Here is a 21284-nt window from a genome sequence, read left to right as displayed (position 1 = left end):
TGCAGATAGTTGCATTGAATAGTGTTTTTGGGTATTTATTGCATTGTTAATGTGCCTGATATTCTGGAAACCTGCCTGTGAGGTTTTGGTGACGTGTGCGCACTGTCCGCCGGTCAGCCAAACTTCGGCTTACACCAGCTGCGCTCCCCCTGCGCCGACAGTAGACCTGGTTTCAGATGGCGAGCTTTTAGCGCACCTTCGGCGAAGCCTTTTGGCACGAAACTGTCACTGTGCCAAGCTGCATCTGTCGACACCTCCCCCTCTCAGCGCACCTCGGTCTGCCAAACTACCAAACTGAGCGCACCTCGGGTTGCGCTGCTCGAAACTAGCTCTGCGCGGGGTTCGCCACCCTGCGCCACCCTGCGCTGCGCCAGGAAACTACAGCCCTTTGACTTATTTCCACCCAGTTCCTCCAACATTTGCGGTTAGATTATCATATTTTTTTATTGACAAAAATGTAGGCTGCTTCGGCTGATTTTTTTTTTATGCGCACATGTGCCCCTAAATATTTTTTACAGTTCGCACACACGTATTTTTAGTCGAGTGAAACGCTCGCACTGTCGAGCGCTGGATCTGACGGCCTGAGCACATTGGCACAAAACGCTACAGCGTTCGAGATATTATTTATATCATGAGAAGTCAATACTTTCGGCAGCCTAAATCTTTTTTTTAGAAACTATGGCGGGTCAAATTAAACTATGGCGGGCCGCCATAGTTTCGTTAATTAATGGGAAACACTGTAGTACATACTGTACAGAGCAGGGTGTGTCAGTTTTGCAGTATGAAGGACTATAAAAGGATAACTGTTGATGGGTCAAATAACATGGTACTTATATAACAAGAAACTTTAAATACAGAACTTTTCTTAAAGGGTAACTCTGGTATTTTCAACCTGAGCCATATTTTCTCATGTTTTTGTGTCTAAGTGAATGACAGGAACAACAATGTTTTTTAAACTAATCCAGTACTGAGAGAGACATCACTGCAGCCGGCGGCGATGAAGCAGGCTGCAATGTAATCCCTGTGGGCAACAGAGGACCGTCAATGTACATGTAGGCCTGTTGCGATATGCGATAAGTCGGTTAATTGCACGGTAAATTTAAAGGGAGACAGTAACTTTTCCGGCCACGATTAATTGCTATATTCATGCGTGTTTGTTTTCTGGACGACAAGAGCATTCACTGCCATGCATAGGTGAGTTGGTTCATTAGTGTAATGAATGGAGGGAAAGCACTCGTCATTGAGTGTCTTTGTCTCTGTGGGGGAGGCGGGGCTATGGGCTACACACACACACACACACACACACACACACACACACACACACACACAGTGCGATTGAGCGTAAGAGAAAGACATGGAACTTGTTCCTAAACCAAATGCCACAGCATTTATTTAGTTATATTTATTTATATATTGTTTTTGTTTTTTTTCAAGTGCAATTTTTGACAAGAGACTGAGAGTCCATTTTATCGTTTTTGGTTGTTTGATTTTTTTTCTATTGCAGTGCACTTTTTATTAACAGGGACTGAGAGTCTATTTTTTTGTATTTATAAAGGTCTTTATTTATTTATTTAGGTATTTTTACGTGTTATTTCGGATATTTAAATTTTCTTTTTTGCATTCCTAAATATTCTTGTTAAATAAATGTTTATTTCTCTTTAAAAGGGTGTACTTGCATCATAATGCCTTTATTATCATTATATACGTTTAAAAAATGGTCTAAAAACAGCAAAATTACAACAATAATAAAAATGGTCTTAAAAGTACAATATTACGCAATATTATCATGACAGGCCTATGTACGTCCACTAAAAGTGCTTGTTTTTGCCACTGACAGGCTCAGATTATTGTTTTAAGTGTCTGATAACATTATGGAAAGGATCCCTACAGAGGTTGCCCTCTTTATTTATTTATTTTTTTAATCATTACAAGAGTCCAGGTTGAAAAATATCAGAGTTACCTTTAACAAGGTTGCAAACACATTAATTTATCTAATGCTGAGATGCTGATACTGTAGTTTGAAGTTGTGTGAGGGAAAATTGTAAAAGGAGGGAGGATTTCGTGGATCCGGGGAAATTTGAAACAGAACGCTGTCTATCTTTCCAATAACATGAGAAGTGAATTTCCGTGTCCAGTCATTACCAGGTTCAAGATCTGTACAGGATGGTCCATTAACATCAGATCTGACGACCTAATCATAAGCCCAAGGGCTTATGATTATTTTTGGATATTGCCTCTTTTACTGTTTTCTAGGACTTTTCCATATATTCTCTGCGAGTATTCTAAATAACTAATAATTGATTTGTCTTCCAATTTTCTGCTCGTCTCAGGGATCGAATGTATGTCATGCATCTGGGGGAGGGAGTGTGATTTTAGCTTTCTGATTTTCATTGGAGCAATGTCCTCAAGAATGGGAAGACAGTGACTGTGGAAAGAAGTTAATAATGCATCTGGATTTTCTGAAAGTGTTGGATTGGAAATAAAACAATTGGAAAAAGTGTCACTGAATTTGGCTGCAGAGTCATTGGTAATGATGAGACAGTGCATGGGGTGAGGTTTTAACAAGGAAGAAAAAGAAGCAAGTATTTGAACTCTGTGGTCTGACACAAAAACATCTACTAAATCTAAGTTCTCTGAGCAGAAACCAGAAGAAAGTGTAAAGTCAAGGATATGACCTTTAGAATGTGCTTCTTTAACAATTATTACATTTATTCCATTAAACAGCTACAGTACTGCCTCTCGCACAGGGTTCGCAAATTTCTACAATCAGGCTTCCACCTGACCATCTGCATCATCAATTTCCCATCTCCAAAATGTTAGTAAGCATGGGTCAAATTTTCTCCCATCAAGTTTGCTTTTAAAGATCACATCTTTTGAGTAGGAAATGGCACACGCCACTTTCAGGCCTCATCTTGCAATGTTTACAATGAGACCTCAGATCATTAATTTTAATACTTTGTTACAAAGTGACCTTGTGTTCAGAAGGCCACTTTTTTTGTGTGTGTTGTATTCAGAATTGAGGGCAGATAAGTGAATATCCCAATGAAGTGATGTACATTGTAAATGTAAGCCCCCCTACCACCACCATCATGGCCTTTTGAGGCAGGAGGGCATGTTGTTACAGATGACTGAGATTGTAGAAATGGGAGACAGCCAACAGGGGGAGCACTGGGCAGTTCTAAGAGTTGGAGATGGCAAGATGGAGCTGTTGCTACTGTTTTACTGTTGTACTTATGTTGGTGGAGGCGTTCAAAAGTCTGGGGCAACTGGTTGACCTACTGTAAATAGCAGTGTCTGGGCTGGGAGTTATTTGGGTGGGCAATACAGTACGATACGTTTTTGGATAGTAGTTTTGTGCACAACCAGTTTGGATGGATGCCATCATCATCAGTTTAAAAGACAACATGTACGATGCAAGCTGATGAGAGCCAGGTGTGCAGTGATGATCGCCTGCTGAACCGCCTACTACTGGGGGCCACAGGAGGGGACAGGACCAGACACATAGGTGTAACTGACAGATCTCTTGAGTGTGCTGCACAGGTGTACAAAGTCAGTTTTTTAAAGTTCATACTGCTGTTTACAGGTATCATTTGAGCCAATAGACTTTACAAAAATAGTGGACGTAACCACTGTAACATGGCCTATTGGTTTATGGACTCCCATTTTGAAGCCTAGAATATGGCATTTTGGCTGTTGCCATCTAAGTTTTTTTGGGCCAAAGGTGACCATATTTGGATGAGAAGGTGAAGCTGTGGAGGAGCAAGGGCTGGATTAGACATTTGACCACTTGGACTGGGGTGACGCCTGGCAGACAGCCTGTCACTTAAGGCCCCAGCCTTAATTATGTCCAACTTTAAGCACTAAAATAAGGTATATAGGTGAGTTTTATAAAAATCCCCTCCCCCTACAGATGACATGAAAAAAATGCCTTTTACCAGGCTATTAACATGTTTATTTCTGCTGTAAAGTTTGGTATTTTAAGGTGGGGCTCTTTGAATGAAAATAACTATTGAAATCAGTCTTAAGTGGATATTTGAGGAACTGCAGTTTTTGGCAGTTTCGTGTTGACTTCATTTTTCAGCCCAGAGGTTAGCCCTTGGTTAATTTCTATAAATCTCAGTGACTCTCTTGGCTGTCACAGACAGTGGCACCTTGCAAACAACTACATATTATATTGATACTCTATTGATAGAGTCACTTAAAACCAAGGTGGTGAGCTGACATCTTTGTGGACTCCTTAACCAAGATCCAATATGGGCCAATTCAGGTACAGTTAGAAATCGAATTAAAATCGATTAAAAGCTTAAAATCTAGAGACATCAAGGAGAGAATAAAAAGCCACACCACATTGCCCATGAAATGTTTTACAATATATATAATGTATATAAAATTTTATATATATATATATATATATATATATATACATATATATATATTATTATATATAATTATAATATTATAAAATTAATTACGTTCTATATAACTACAGAACGTTTTAGTGTCTTTCAGCATATTGTTTTGGTGTTAGGGTCAGCAACTTAACTTGTTCTCATCAGCCTTGACACAGCAGGCAACCATTTATGCCAAAAAGCTCTGGTAAACTGACTGTAAAATACCTGCCCACCCACCTCAAACAGTAGTCAAAGTTAGTCAGTACATTTACATGCACGGTTACGTAGAGCTACAGTTATAGCTCAACTAGGCCATTTAATAAGACTACTGTTTTTGTCCCAGTATACAAGCACATAAGGGCAATCGATTTAATGACTTAAGTATGTCTGACTCTGCTACGATAGGTGGCAATATGCCCCTTTCAGCTTGTTAGTGTTGGACCTTTTTCCGGTTGATCTATTATATCACAGACCAAACAATCAGTCATCGTTCAGCTATTCCGTCACCTTTTTGAACAGGTCGCCAGTCCATGTTTTGTTCCCATCCATTTATCTTAAAATATTTAACTCTTTCAGCTGACATAACATGAACTGGTCTCCTCTTCCGTCCAAAAATACACAGCTCTGGATGTGGATTGCGCCATGTTGTTACCGGCTGCTCATTCTTCTGTTATGAGAAGGTATCTGGTATCTGTATAAAAGATGCTAAACACTTCTGTCTTTTCCTGTCCCAAACAGGCAAACACACACATTCTCTGCCTAGGTTTAGGAAAACTTAAAATGGTCAACTCTGTAAGGACCACAGGAACATCATCTGAGGACATGTAACTGTCTCTGGGTCAGTGGTAATGAGCAGCAGTCACAGGGTATCACAACTTCCTGCCAATAATACACTTAGGATGCTTCCTGTGTTTACATGTGTGTATCTGTGAGTGTGCGTGTGTGTTTGACTATGGAATATCCCCTGGACAGAAGCCCACAGGGTGCAGACTAATTGCAGAGCATGAGTGTCTTTGATGTTGTTCCTGTAGGTCAGCAGGGACAAGCAGGAAGAGGGAGAAGGTGGACAGGATGAAGACAAGAGGGTGTAGCCAACCTTACATATGAGCTGCATTGATGATCTGTCAGGCTGTTTTTAAGCTGCTATTGAAATTCATGGGCCACATGAACAATTTCCACTGAAGAAACAGTCCCTTTGGAAACTGTTGACAGAGGGTGGTGAATTATCATAGTAACAGGGACATTGTTTCTGGAAACAAATGTTGCTCCATTTCAGGGCTGTGAACCTTAACCTCTACAGTTCTATTAACTGTACTCAGATCTTTCCTCAACATTAACCACGTGTTTATGTTGCCTAAACCTAACCATAGTGTATTTGCCATAGCCACAACCATTCCCTAAGCTTAACCATACTTTTAAAATTGTATACTGTGACTCAAAATTTAAAGCTGGATGGGGAGCCCTGGTGGCCTAGGTTTTTTGATCCACAAACCACAAGATCCCCAGTTAGTCAGGCTGTGAACATTTCTTGCCTGACACTCCCCATCTCTCAGCTGTCAACTCTCTAATGAAAGCATAAAATGCCTTAAACAAAAAAAAAAAAAAAAAAAAGGAAAACTGGGTAATAATAACACAATTTGCATCTGAAACACTGTAGCAAACACTTAGAGCCATCATTTTTGCTACTTTGCAAGACCTGACTTGGTGTATAATCAGAAGGGGTGGGGGACTTGAGTAACATGACTTGACACAAGTCAGTCGCAAATTTGAGGACTTGATTGACTAACGATAAAAGATTCGACTTTTCTTCGACTTGGTATTCATGACTTCAGAGAGATGACTCAAAGGGACTTGACTTTTATGTATTAAATATTTGCATTTTTCTAGATGTGGAGAAGTTGTGTTTTGTTTTGTAACATAACGTCACACAATGTGAAAGGTCAGCTAGAAGGCTATCTTTTGACCAGATCATCAGAATTTTATACAACTCGACTTGCAACTTGATTGAGGTTGAGACTGGAGACTTGCTTGTAACTTTTTGACTGACAATCATTAGCTGATGATCCAGTTTTCTCTTTACCCTCTAGGTACGTCCGAAAGCATATTCTGAGGAGTGCTCACAACCGGAGCACCATCAGAGCTTTTCCATGGGCACTTCTGGCCACCCTGAGTCAAACATGTTGTGCAGATTTGCGTTTCTATTGTCAGTTTCAACACGCCCAAGATAAACGATCTCTGGAGTCGGGCCAAAAGTGCGCCCAGCTGCCTCCAAGCGAGTAGTGGTGATGTCTCAGCAACAGCAGCCAACCCCTGATGACCCCCTTTCTCCCCCTGAAACAAGCGCATGTGTTGCAAGAATAAACTCACCTCTGTCTGCAGGAGACCAGAGAGAAAGATGTTTTTCAAAGTCTCTGTGTGTTCAGCTCTCGATACTTTGTAGTCCAAACTGAATCTCCGTGGTTTGGAGTTTAGTTTATCTCCTGCATCCCTATTTGTCTTTCAGCTATAAGCTTTATTCTATCATTTTATGTGTGCTTTCAGCCATATGCAGTGTGTTAAGTTATTGATGATAAAAACCCAACATTTACTTGTTTTGCTGTTTAGCAATAAAAGCTTTTAAATGACAAAATAACAGGGAACTCTTATTGTGAAGAATCTATAGGATATACATGTGTTTATCACCAAATTAGCAAAACTTAGAGGCTATTTATCAATAAAAACAAGTCTACTAACACCATAAAGATTAAGAGTAAAATCAGAGACAGCCACAGTGAGATATTGGATGAAGAGCTGCAGACAACAAGCTCTTACTGCTCCTCTGCAAACAGCTCACCTCTAACAACTTCTTTTACCTGCCCTGCTGTGTAATGAAAAAACATCTTTAGCCATGGATCAGCCTGCTGCTTTTAAATGTCATCACTCAAGACAAACCATCATCAATTCAAGACACACCTTCAAGTGGGAAGCCCTGTTGTGATGGAGACACAAATCCCTGCCATGCTTAGCTGACACCCTGTGTCAAACAAAGTCAAGCCAAGCCAGCGCATGTGTATGGAAAAATGGTACTTGTTTACCATAAACTGTGGTGAACAAGTGCCAAAGAATCAAGTGTGCAGCAGGACACACCCAGGTCTGTATGTGCAGGGACATAAAGTCAGGGTGAATATTAATTCTAAACCAATCTGCCCCTTTAATAACATCCAGATATTTTTTTATGGTTCATATTTGTAAAAAATCAAAACCAATGAGCTTTTATTACAGATTATTAAAGACACAGCATGAATCCCTTTAGGAGATGACACTGATGTCTTGCTAATATAATTAAAGAAGTTTCACTTAAGTTGAAATATTGCCTCAAGGGAATCAACACTGAAGATGGCTAATGGCCTCTAGATGCTTTTTCAGCTGATTCAAAACACATAACCTTTTTCTCCATGAAATGTCCTCAGTCCATTCCATCAACCCAACCTCTCTCCTCTATACAGTATAATAAAGTCAATTAATAAACTAGTAAAGACAACACCATCCCGTTACACTGCATGTCACAACAGCACAAGAAATCTGAACATAGTGAGAAAAACTGGGACAGAAGGGAGGAGTGAATAAGAGAGGGGGAGAAAAGGGGGAGAGGGAGCTGGAGAAATCAAAGTAAGAAACAAAGAAAGAAAGAAAAAGAGGGAGGGTTGGCCGGTGACTGTGTGCAACATGTGAGACATCTGCTGTTGAAACAATATAGAGGCTCGAAAAGCTGCTGAACTGGATCCAAGATCCGCTTTGCCTTTTCAAGTCTCAACCGTCTCAGTCAGTGTTGTGAGCAGAAAACAGCAGCCTCTGCAGGACAACACTCAGCAACAGCAACAAACAATCTCACATAACTGAATGTAACAGGAGTATGTCAGTGAATTCAGCAGAAAACACTAGAGAAATTCAAAACAGTATGTTTGTCACTTGTAAAAATAGAAAACAGACCTTCTGACTACATATTACACAGCAAAAATAGTACATCAAATTCAGTCACAGGGTTTCAAATGGCTAAAAAGCCAAAAACATCAGAATTCTTTCACCATACTTGAGAAGTGTGACCTTACCTTAACAATCCTGAGCGACACAGTCCTCTCACCAGAGTCTAGAGCGCCTGCCTACTACACTCAGTAACTCATTTACAAACAGACTCACGTCAGAAAGCAGAGGGAGGGTGTCCAAACATCCAGAGTAGCAGGGAGAGGGGGGAGAGTGGCAGTATGCAGTGAAAACGAACAGCGTGAAAAAAAAGGTAAAATAGTGAGGGATGTTGTAAACAGAGAAGTTAGAGCGGCTGAGAGGCCACGCAGGACAGACAGAGGGTGTGAGGGAGGCAGCTCAGCGCAGGAAGTTGATAATAGTCAAGTTGTAATTGTGTCTCGGAGGAAAACTTAATGGAACCCGTCCCAACCTCTCCTCTTGTTTCCTTCCCTCCTTCCCTCTCTGTGAAAACACTGCAGCTGTAGCTACAAACAGCACAACGACACAGTAATGATGAAGATGGCAATGATATTGTGGTGACTACTGAAAAGCTGCAACCTTCAAGACTGAAAAATAAAGCCAACATCAAAGTGCCAAAAACTGCAGTTCCTTAAACGACCACTTGAAGCTGGCTCCAGAAGCGAGTCAATCCTAATATACCCCCATGTTAAAATGCCCAATTTTACAGCAGAAATAAACATGTTTACAGCCTGGTACAAAAAACAGTTTTGGTCTCCAAAGCTAACTTCCCTATTCATGACAACTGCGCAGGGGGGGTGAATTTCTTTTTAATAATGTACCTGTTTTAATATTACTTAGATTTACAGTTACCAGTGTTAATTTTGACAATTTTAGATTTAGTCTTAGTCTTGAGATGAAAATGCTATAATCACATTTAAATCATTTTTATCCTTCATAGTTTTAGTCTAGTTTTATTTAACAAAAATTCACACTTTTAGCCATTATGTTTTCTATGTTTGTGTTTTTCTATCTTTAAACTAATCCAGTTAGGCTAATTCGTGTGTTAGAAATTAAAATCAAGGTAACACGTTGTATAAAAATTTTATTCAGACAATTTTTTCCCACATTTACAAATAATTCATACTTACAAACACTTACACTAATTGTCATTCCTCATTCCTCATTCAGGTTTAAGGGGGGACTGATCATCATTTGAAAAGCTCTATGACTACTGGTGCAGACTATTTACTGGAGTTTGCCAGCCTGTCACTCATGCAGCATTTGAAGATAACTGCGAACATGGCCGTTCTCGGCTTTCAGAGTCCGATAGTCCACCACAAACATTTTCGTCTCTTCTCGTCTCGTCAATGAAATTGAAACATGGATTTTGTCTAAGTTTTTATTGTCAAGATCTAATTTTAGCTCGTCATCTTCTCATTTTTATCAAAGAAAAAAGTTTGTTGATGAAAAATACTCATCATAGTTTTCATCAACAAAATTAACACTGAAAGTTATGCATAATTAAGGGTTTGGCCACTTTGAGTGACAGGTGGGTGCAGACCATGACAAGTTGGTACCACACTGACAATGCTGGTAGTGTAACCCAAGATTCACAGAGTACAGCCATAATCTTAGCTGTCGCTATTTCAGTATGTTTTTAGTTCATCAAAGTTATCTGTAACATTTTAGTCGACTCATAAAGTCTTGTTCAGCATTTAGTTACACTAAAAAACCTCAAAGGAGTCAGATATTCAGTATCTATGCTAAGTACATTTTGTTTTAATGGTTTAAGCCCGTTTTTTCCTAGTGAAAATTAGCGTTAGCATAAGTATTATCACAGTTAACCATAGCTGTAAATGTGTTGTGCTAACTAAGCAAGCAGCTAGTGTTAGGGTTAGCTCTAACTTTCTCTTCCAAATATGGTCACTTCTGGCTCCAACAAACCCCCAAAAAAAACAACAAGATATCAACGACCATAATGCCAAACTCAAGGCTTAGTGGTAGAGCAGGCGCCCCACGTACAAGGCTGTTGCCGCAGCGGCACGGGTTCGACTCCAGCCTTTGGCCCTTTGCTGCATGTCATTCCCTCTCTCTCTCCCCCTTTCACACTTGACTTTCCTTAAAGTCAATTAAAGGCAAAACTGCCCAAAAAAAAAATCTAAAAAAAAGTTGGCATGTTGGCCAATTCCAGTATTTCATTTTAAAGCCAATATCGGCTGATACGGATCATGTGCCGATATTATCATACTAAATGAAGAAAGAAAGAAAGAAAGAAAGAAAGAAAGAAAGAAAGAGGATGGCTGGTGTAAGACTGGGACAGAGACCAAATGAGCTCTGAGTTCATCCTCACAGAGACGTGCCAACCTCCTGCAGCAGAGAATAACTGTTCTGTAGCACAGCAGCTAAATTCCTCTCCCCTGCCTTTGACCTCTCAGTTGACCCTGTCTGACTCTGCTCTGACTGTGCCTCTACTGACTGATCTGTTTGATTGAATGTCTACAGTGATACAAGCGACATCATTTAAATAAACTAATTCACACCAAAAAAGCATTTAAGAAGCATTAGGCTGAATGCTGTGACCATAGAGAGTCACCTCAGAGGAACAGAAAAATATACTTATGAATGCAGAAATTGTTTGTGATCCTGAACCAGCCTCCTGCTCTAACCACTGTTGAATGAACAGATGAATACAGTCTCTCTTTCCTAATGTGTTTAATGAATAACTCTGACCTTGAAAGAAGAGAAAAATACATAGAAATGCACTATAAACACAAATACTCCTTGCTGAATGAGGCCTTTCAAACTAACCAGCTGGTTCTTTTGGTTAGCATGCGGCACATCTGACTCCACTTCTCAGAGAATGTCAACTTCCAAAACATCACAATGAATGCACTTATATAACTTGTGCATTACCAGGCGATCCATCCTGTTCTGAGTGCAAGTGAACACAACTTTTATTAGCTGAGACATGTACACTGAGCATACAGTGCAATTTCTAACCCAGCTGTGCAATCTCTAAGGACAGTGAGAGTTTCACTACAAATTCAGCTCTATAAACCCTCTGGCCAATGACACAGAAATATTCAATATAAAAGATTTACAAGCTGAAATATCTTCACTTGGTAGAACTTCAATGTAATAAATCAGTTTTTATAAAAACCTGTAAACTGTTTCATTAAGGCAGACGAGCATTTTCTGTGAAATATCACATTCATTCGCTTTGCATGAAGCTAAAATTAATACCACATAATATTAAATGTTTGCCGAATGAACAAGTGACTATTTATGAGTCATAAGGAATCATAAATCATCTTTTAGAAGGAGTTGATGCTTACCGTAAGCAATTGGCTCTGTTAAATTCAACAATATATCAACAGAGCAAGGCAAGCTTATTGCTAAAGTGATTGGTTTAAAACAAAAACAGGCAATGACCTCTGCCAAAAATTCAGCTCCCGGTAAAAACCTCCTGAACAATGAACTCTGAACGAAATCTAACCTGAAGAAGTTTCAGCTGGTTGCAATCTGCAATCCTCACCACTAGATGGCACTAAATTCCCCTAAATCTTTCACACTGTTTAACACTTGATAAAAAAATCAACACATATTCAAAAGGTAGTATGAAGAAGTAAAATCATCTAATCCTACTCCCTTTTCATACAATATAATTACTTAAGTTATTTACTGCCATTGGTTTAACACAGAGGTGATTGCAAAGAAAATGCAGAATACCTCTAAAATGATGGTGAAACCCATGATGCACTTCAGATATAGCAATTTTTAAATCACCTGTGAAAAACAGATTCAGAAACAGATTCTGGCTACTGGGCTCAGTCTACAATCTAGACCGATGCTCATCGTCAGCTGTTTCTTAAAGTGTTCTTGCCTAAAATGAACACCAAATAGGGTAAAAAAAAAAAGTCAAAAAGCCCAAACAATCCACCACGCTGTAAAAAAAAAAAAACACAGCAGAAACTAAAATCAGATTATTTTTGACTGCTTAAAAAAGAAAAAAACACATGGTGATGTAGCTTGATGCGATACAGATAAATTAAGTGTGACATCTCTAACAACATTTTTGAACATTACACTGCAAGCAAGCTTTATCTTAAGACTAAGACGTGTCATATAAAGATGGAAGTTGACTTGAAGCACACAGTGTACTCACAGCACCGCTCTGTAGCCAGTCTGTGAGAATCTGTGCTGTTTCTGGAGGTAATTGTGCTCTAAGGCTTTCTCTCTCGTCCTGGTTGGGTTGAAGCTCCAAGGCAAGTTTGAGGTCCTCAGCTAACTGAACCACCTGCAGAGGACCGGCGCTGACTGGAGAACCCAGGTCATACATGCTGTTAGAAAACTCCACCGCTGCTGCTTTCGATCCTGTAGAGTATGTGGAAGGGAACAGAAGAGCAGAGAGGAGACAATTACTTACCCCAGAACAATTATTAGTAATGCTGTTATTCAAAACTAAAACATGACTACGATGCAAAACAAATCTGTTAGGTGGATTACCAGCCGCTGCAGGAGAAATGGAGAATGGAGCTTTGGAAACTAGGAGCGCAGAGTTTATTCAGAGCCATACATCCTCCTGAATATTTCCAAAATGTCCATGTGTCACCTGGATCATTTCCCTGGCACCCACACCCCCCCACACATACACACACACACACACACACACACACATCTGGATGCACTCAAGTAATTGTGACTCTGACACGCATTACAGTCCCTCCATATGGAGTCCAAATTTAATAAACAGTATAATGAGAACAACCTTTGCTTGAATATCTTAAAGCAGCCTCTGCACAACAGAGAGAAGTGAGGAACTGAAAGCTATAAATTAAGGAAGTAAAAGTCACTTCTAATATATGGGGTCACCACTGTACACCTTAAACAGTCCAGGGAAATATTACATCACTATTTACCCAGGTACGAACTTATATGACGGACACAGGATACGAAGTACTCTTAAGTCTCAAAAATGCTCACAGGATGAAGTATTAACAGTGACAGTGGAAAACTTAGCATTAACTCACTGCTGCATTTACTGCACATTGTATTAACAAATAACTTTAGGCTGGTGTAGGAGAAGTACACATGAACCATGTACAATATGACTACAGAAACAAACAGAACATGAACTCATTCATCTTGTCATTCATCCATGTGGTGTATTTGGGCCAGAGCACGCAGAGGAAAGCATTATTCACGCACTGTCAACTCATGTAAATTCAAAATGCATCAGCACCTCCAGCACAGGTAGCCTATAACTCAACTGTAGGAGGACAAGTTATTCATTTGATATTGTTTTTGAGTGTCAGGTTTGGATATCTGCTGTACATTCATGAAACAATACTGTGATGACTTTATTATTTGTTACACAGGGAAGTTAATTCAGATGAAAATCCACTAAAATAAATGTAAAGGTCCCATATCATATCTCATTGTCAGGTTCATAGTAGTATTTTGGGTTTCAATTTGAACATGTTTAAATGCTGTCATGTTCAAAAAACACATTATTTTTCTCATACTGTCTGCCTGAATACTGTATGTCTGTATTAACCCTCTGTCTGAAACGCTCTGTTTAAGCGCCTGTCTCTTTAAGCCCCCCTCACAAAAAAGCTCACTCTGCTCTCATTGGTAAGTGTTTCCGGGTCTTACACGTCTGTGCATCTAAGGTATAATTATCAAACTGTATTTATATAGTGTTTTTATCCAAAAAGCTTTACAATTTGCTTCTCATTCACTCATTCACATACACACATTATTGGAAGCAAGCCACCGTGCAAGATGATGGCCTTACCATTGAAATTAATTTGGGGTTCGGTGTCTTGGCCAAGGACACTTCAACATGAGAACAGAAACAGCCCTCAAACATGAAATGTTTGTTTTCATTTTGTATTCGCTAAAGTAAATAAAACAAATAATATAACGTTAATGGATTTTTTAAACTTTTGATATTGGTATCTGCCTTAAAGACCCAGTATTCATTGGGGTTTACTTAAAGGGTAACTTTGTCATTTTCAAACCTGGACTCTCTTTTGTCATGCTTTTGTGCCTAAGTGAACAACAATATTTAATACTGGTCCAGTATTTAGAGAAAGGGTTGCAGCCAGCCGCCACAAAAATGCATGTAATGTAACCAGATGGGTCACTTGTGCACTGTCACTGTGCATCCATTGAAAGTGGTTATTTTTGCCATAGAGCAGCTCAAATTGTTATTACAAGTGTCTGAAGTGACTTTTTACCTTTCGCTTGATCCAGTCTGTTTGTTATTGTGTCTAAGTCTCGCTCAAGATGAAGTCTCGTTCGTAAATCTCACAAGATGTGACTTGGTACAAGAGGACAGCATTAGGAACGTGACATTGAAAATCTTTTCTTTAACATTAGGCTGCACTTTCTGTACTCCAACACCACATACATTCCCTCTCACTCACATTTCCAGCATTGTCACCCTGTTATAACAATAACAACATGAGCCTGTCTGTGGCAAAAATAACCACTTTTAATGGACATACAATGACGGTTCACAAGTGACCCATCTGGTTACATTGCAGGTGTTGTGCAGCTGTCAGCTGAAGCCCCCTCTCTCAATACTGGACCATTTTAAAAAATTGATTTTCACATCAGTCACTAAGACACAACTAGTATTACCACCCCATGGTTTTATGCCTCCACGTACCAGTTAAGTTGCAGTTACAGTTTACATGCATGTCTGTCGAGAGTCATATGTAGCCATGACAGTTGACATGCTGCATATGTTGCTGAAAAGATGCTACAAATTCTAACACATGGATGCTTCAAACACATCTTTCCCTGCAGCACTGACCTGGTTCCAGACCATAGACCCCGCCCACTCAACTGAGTAGGCTTGCATTACTGGTCTGGCATACTTCAATGAATTTGCGATTTATCTCATCCAAACGTCGTCGTTTGGACGGACCAATGAACGCCGGGGGTCTAGCAATTAGCCAATCAGCGCCACGCTGATGTCAAGCTGTACGCCGGTGGGTAACTGGTGAGGATAGCAACAATGGCAACCGCTACAGATCATACAGACCACATTAACGATGCTATCGAGGTATTTCGCCACTACTCGCGTTAATGGAGGACCAAATTAAGGAAGCTGCTAAACTGGATTTAACGGCGATGCAGCTGGGCGTGCACGACGACGGAGACATTTTAAACGGGCAATGCTCGCTTGTTTTCGGCACCTCCGAGGCATGGATACTAATGACGTCAGATTCTGGGTGAGTCGTTGATCTCTACTGATTGGTTAGGGAAAAATCAAATTCCCTCCCCCTTGTAAATCGCCTTCAATGGAAGCCATGTCAGACTGAAGGTTCTGGGAGCTTCAGTCTGACACTCAGGCTACTGCAGCACAGAAGATCTATACAATCAGCACAGGTTCAAGGTGGACACCCAAAATTAGTGTCATCAATTCAGTATCTGAACAAATGTCTCCCCTTCTGTTATTGAGTTACGACATTGAATAATGGCCAGAAAAGTGTTTTATTCAGACCATTATGATGTCACGGTGAAGCTGACTTTAGACCTTTTGGATATAAAATGTGTTCACTTCTTTATTTTATCCTATTAGACATTTGTGTGTCCAAGTTTCGTCATAATTAGTGTATGAATTCTTGAGTTACATCCAAAAACAAATTTTGTGAGGTCACACTGACCTTGACCTTTGACCTTTGACAACTGAGGCATTCTCGAGATATCAGACTCACAAGGATGAGACGTAAGTACATACGGATGTATGGACGTACGTGCGTATCGACGGACGGACAATCTGAAAACATAATGTCTCCGGCCATGGCTATTGTCGGTGCAGAAGCATTAAATCATGAGCGAATAGGGTCTAGTTACCCCTCAGAGCCTGCTTAGAATAGGTAATATGGAACTGTGATACGGCAATTATATAATATGTTCTGTTGTAGTAGTGCTGTCTACCTTTAATCCTTTGCATTCTTTTGTCATTATGAACAAACTGCAGCAGTTTTGCTGTTTTTGACTGTCTTTGTCTGTCTGTGCTGTCTGATCTGCAACTATTACAAGTGCACACCACCAATCTCAGAGGCATTGCTTTTCAACTCTTAGCTCATGACAGGTGTCATTTTCCAAATTAAAATTATTTTCACCATAACCCAGAGAGCAGCTCTCTTTTCTGAAGCTCACTGAAATATGTGGAAGGGTTAATGGGGAGAACTGGGTCTGGGAACTAAGTCTTGTCATCACTACCCTGCCTGTAAACAGTTGCTGGTGACACTATTTCATTCACCTCAACAACGATACAAACATCAAAGTCATTAACCACTGGAGTGCTTTCACTAGAATTCCCACATGATGCTTAACCAAAAAGGAAAATAGCATGAAACATATACATTCTGTTGATAAGTGTCTCTAATTTCCTTGTTAGTGAATGTCTGATGTTATTGCTAATGGGATTTTTAATGTATTTCTATTTGTGGTCACTGAGAGCCGGAATAGCAAACTCAGAGCACTCGATGAGGTCACCGTGTTTTGGGCCAACAGCAGTAACTAGATGAGCTTCAGATGTTACAGTGGTACCTTTAAACACTCTTTTGTTGACTTCTGTTATATGGGAGAAGGTGGTAGCCTGATTCAACACTTTATGTGTGTGTGTGTGTGTGTGTGTGTGGGGGGGGGAAACTAGCCATTTTTATTTTGAGGAATTCACAGAAACCCAAAGTCCCCTTACACTTTCTCTATCTCTGTGTCTCTCTGTTCTTCTGTGATTGAAGAGATACTTTGCTCTTCTCAGCCTTTGTTTTCCCACATTAAACATTTACCCCACTGTTAGTTAAACCCTTTTGACCAAGACTGAACTGGCTGCAGTTACACACTGCAAAGCACACGCACGTTTCTAACACACACACACACACACACACACACACTAACACAAAAATTAGGCAGTGTCACAGGTGAAGTTCACTAGTTTACCACTTATTAACCTGCTGTTATCAGAATGCTTCATATGCATCTTCCCCCGGCAGCATGGAAGATCTATACAATCAGCACAGTTTTAAGGTGGACACCCAAGATCAGTGTCACCAATTCACTTTCTGACCAAATGTCTCCCCTTCTGGGAGATGGCCAGGAGTAATGGCCAGAAAAGTGTTTTTGGAGAACATTATGATGTCACAATGAAGTTGACCTTCTTCGACTAGGGATGGGTACCGAAACCCAGTACTAAATTAGCCCCGAGGCTAAATTATCAAAGACCGTAGTATTGATAACATTGTCATCCTGCAGCCTCTCATCTGCCCTCTGTGCCAGGGCTGACCACCTCCACATACTCAAAAATTACTCGAGTTGACGGCAGCTACACTCGTTACTGTAAGTGAAGTTAAACCTTATCGAGTAAGAAGCCAATAATTTATCAATACATGTGTTCAGCAAGCATAAACATGTAAACATGTAGACAGCGATATTCAATATGCTCTGTCCACAGTCTCTCATCCACGGACACTAACATGTCTTACACAAGAACAGCATGCTAGTTCGGCTAATAGCTAATTGTTACTAATAAGCTCAAATGACAGCTGTCTGTATGTAGACTAACCTAGTTTGACACTTACCGTAAAATTGGGCAGATACTTTTAAACTTAGCTGCTGGCTGAGGCAAACAGCCCCAACTCTCTCTACCAGCACTAATGTTACCTGCACACAGTGAATCACATCAGCAGAGAGGGAGCAGGACAGCGGATAGGAGGACAGGAGATCAGGAGGACAGAGGACAGCAGGAGTGATTTACAGTGACTGATAAAAACTAAACAAGTACCAATAAAGTACCAAAACGAGTATCGATAAAGGTAGTAGTATCAATAAAAATGATACCCATCCCTACCTTTGACTTTGGAGATATAAAATGTCATCACTTCATAATTTTATCCTATTAAACATTTGGGTGAAATTTTGTCATTATTAGTATATGAATTCTTGAGTTAGGCCAAAACATGTTTTGTGAGGTTTGACCACCAAATTCTAATCAGTTCAACCTAGCCCCTTTTCCACCAACATTTCCAGGAACTTTTATTACCAGGAATTTATTTACCTGAGTAAAATAATTCCTGGTAATCTGTGTGGTTTGTGTTTTCACCGCAACTCAAAGTTCCGTAAAATTTATTCAAATCAGGCTGATGACGTACATGATTCGGCGTGTGTCCTGTATTTGGCTCCGCCAGCTTGGTATGTGAGAGTTGGGGGGGGCTGTTGTCTCAGCCAGCAGCTAAGTTTTAAAGTATTTTAAGATAAGTGTCAAACTAAGTTAGTCTACATACAGACAGCTGTCATTTGAGTTTATTAGTAACAATTCACTATCAGCTGAACTAGTGTGCTGTTCTTGTGTAAGACATAACGTTAGTGACCGTGGATGAGAGACTGTGGACGGAGCATATTGAATATTGCTGTCTACATGTTTACATGTTCAGGCTCGCTGAACACATGTATTGATAAAGTATTGGTTTCTTACTCACTAAGGGTTAATGTCACATACAGTAATGAGTGTAGCTGCTGAGCAACTCGAGTAATTTTCGAGTTATCTTCACTTCGTTTCCACCGGGGCCGCTCAGCTGTTCACCGGTTACCGTGTTGCATCGGTGTATGTGTAGATGTGTGTGTATGTGGAGGAGTTCAGCGCCGGCACAAAAAAACCGCTACCGTTAGCGCTTATCAATATTATGGTCTTTGATAATTTAGTACCGGTTTTCGGTACCCATCCTTAATCAAAACAGAAACGAAATGAAGCTTGTAGAAATTAAATAAAGTTTGCAGCCACACTGACACGGAAGTGCGGAACGCTGCGGGTGTGTTCCACCAATCAGCATTCTTCAGCAAACAGCCCCGCCCCTGAAGAATTCCAGGTAATCTGAAAAGTCCTACCCCCCTACTAGGTACTTTTTTCAGGCAAAGTTTGGGGTTGAGGGAAAGTTTTTTACCTGGGTAATTTCGGTGGAAATGCGCGGAGGTTTTTCAAAATCCCCGGTAAATGAGAAAAGTTCCTGTGGTGGAAAAGGGGCTAATGACTACATAGTAAGATGGTCAACACGTCTACTTCCTCCAGCTGTACAAAAATGAAGCCAAAATGACCCAGATACGGTCGCTGCCATCTTGCACTGGTGACATAATTTGGAGTCAGAGTCGCAAAGTAGCAATCTCTGCAGTATCGAGCTCCTGCTGTCCAACCAACTGCAAGCAGCGCCACCAATCACAAACACACTGACTGGCACACACAGCTGTCAGTCATGCTGTCACAGCCCCCTTTTAATAGCATCAAATAACTAATTAGAACTAAACTTATCAGAAAAATGAACACTTGAACATACACAAGCACGATAAGAACTTGCTAAAATGACAGAAACCATCTTTGGCAAAAATTTATTTGATGTGTACTTTTTACTTTGGCCCATTTCTTATCTGCTAACATGGAACAACAGGGTTTGTCGCTACAGCCAGGGTGGCTGTACTGTAGACAGCCACCAGGAGGCGATTGAGATATTTAGGCTCCACTTTTGGGGAGCTGTAATGTTGCCAATCTTTATATGGTCTATGGTTCATCCATGAGTCCAAGTGGATGTTTGTGCCACATCTGAAGAAATCCTCTCAAGGCCTGAGATGATCTGAGATACTGCGTAACATAATGCTTCCAGCCACAGCTTACACTGGCGCAGAGGCATAAAAAGATACACACAGCTGATGATAAGTTAAAAAATGTAAAAAAAAAAAAAAAAGTAAAAAGTAAATTGCAGTGACTCTGGTGATAGCTTAAAAATCCAAATAACACACACGAATAATGAATCCTGGGAAATTAATATTACTCTCATATTGTGTGATTTTTTCAAATTTGAAATTACCACTTTTTTTCTGGAGTTTCTGTTTTGCTTGGTTTCTCATTTGTACTGCACTGACACATCTATACTGATAAGACAGAATGAAATCTACTGTGATCCAACTTTGCTTTGAGGAATCAGTAAGTTGTATTGAAAACCACATTTCTCAATGATTCTCTGGTGCACAAACTGCTACCAGTTAGATTCTCGATGCCAAACCATAATACCAACTATTATAGTGTATGCAGCATTAATATATGGTGCATAGTATGTGGTATAGAGTAAGTAGTTGGCACACATTGTGAGAAACTACAAGCCTCTCTTGTGTCACCTACAGGCTTTGCAGCTCCTTACAGCAAACCAGAACGAAGTGTTCTGGTTGTGTTCACTGCAACAGTGTGAATGCATTGACCAACTGACAGACCAAATGACACTGTTATCTGCAGAGTACTGTGCTCTCTATATCAGGGTTACTCTGGTGCAAAGAGAAGCCACATGTGTACAGCTATCGGGCTGGTCTGTATGACTGTAGAAAATGGTTCTAGATGTTGGACCTGAGCTTGTGAGAGATGTGACTGCCACTCAGCCATTACCATCTCACATAAGTTTAGTTTATTTGTTTATTTGGACGGGACAGTGCAAAATTAATGAACACAGGGCATGAGGCAGATACGAGTATCTGGAACATGATACAGTGTAAAAATTGCCGGATTTAGCACAAGGCTAATTTCCATCCGTAGTCCCCAACAGGATACATGCATGTGAGCCTGCATTGCTGACGTGCTGACGTATTGTGGTAAGCGAGTTGTGTCATTTCCGGTGTTTCTGTGACAGCGTCTCTGTACTGCTCTAGTGAATTCTACTAGCCTACTTTCTGCTTTCTCACTTCAGTTGCTTTAACATCTACTTCAAGTCTTAACCCACACTAGTTCTGTTTAAGCACTTATAGCTCTCCTCCTTTTTACGACTTCCCTGCTAATCTCTTAGCTGTTGTTTGCACGTTACTAGCCTTGTTAGCTACATTAGCTTTACAGTTAGCGATGGCTTCTCCTTCTGCTCTTTCTTGCTCGGTGTGCCA

The 21284-nt window shown here is 40.2% G+C and overlaps 1 protein-coding gene across 5 annotated transcripts in view; it reads right to left on the bottom strand.

Annotated features, from left to right (window-relative positions):
- ppfibp2b (PPFIA binding protein 2b) overlaps positions 1 to 21284 on the bottom strand; it is a 147020-nt gene that overhangs the window by 83349 nt on the left and 42387 nt on the right. For all 5 annotated transcript variants that reach the window (XM_050072211.1, XM_050072203.1, XM_050072204.1 and 2 more), the window contains exon 3: positions 12520 to 12728. In XM_050072211.1, the coding sequence (XP_049928168.1) occupies positions 12520 to 12728 (209 nt within the window). The remainder of the gene's footprint in view (positions 1 to 12519; positions 12729 to 21284) is intronic.

The sequence above is a fragment of the Epinephelus moara genome, chromosome 20 (genome assembly GCF_006386435.1).
Source record: "Epinephelus moara isolate mb chromosome 20, YSFRI_EMoa_1.0, whole genome shotgun sequence".
In the NCBI taxonomy this organism is placed as follows: domain Eukaryota; kingdom Metazoa; phylum Chordata; class Actinopteri; order Perciformes; family Serranidae; genus Epinephelus; species Epinephelus moara.
The sequence above is the reverse complement of the archived record's forward strand: the minus strand, read 5'-3'. Positions and strand labels throughout refer to the sequence as shown.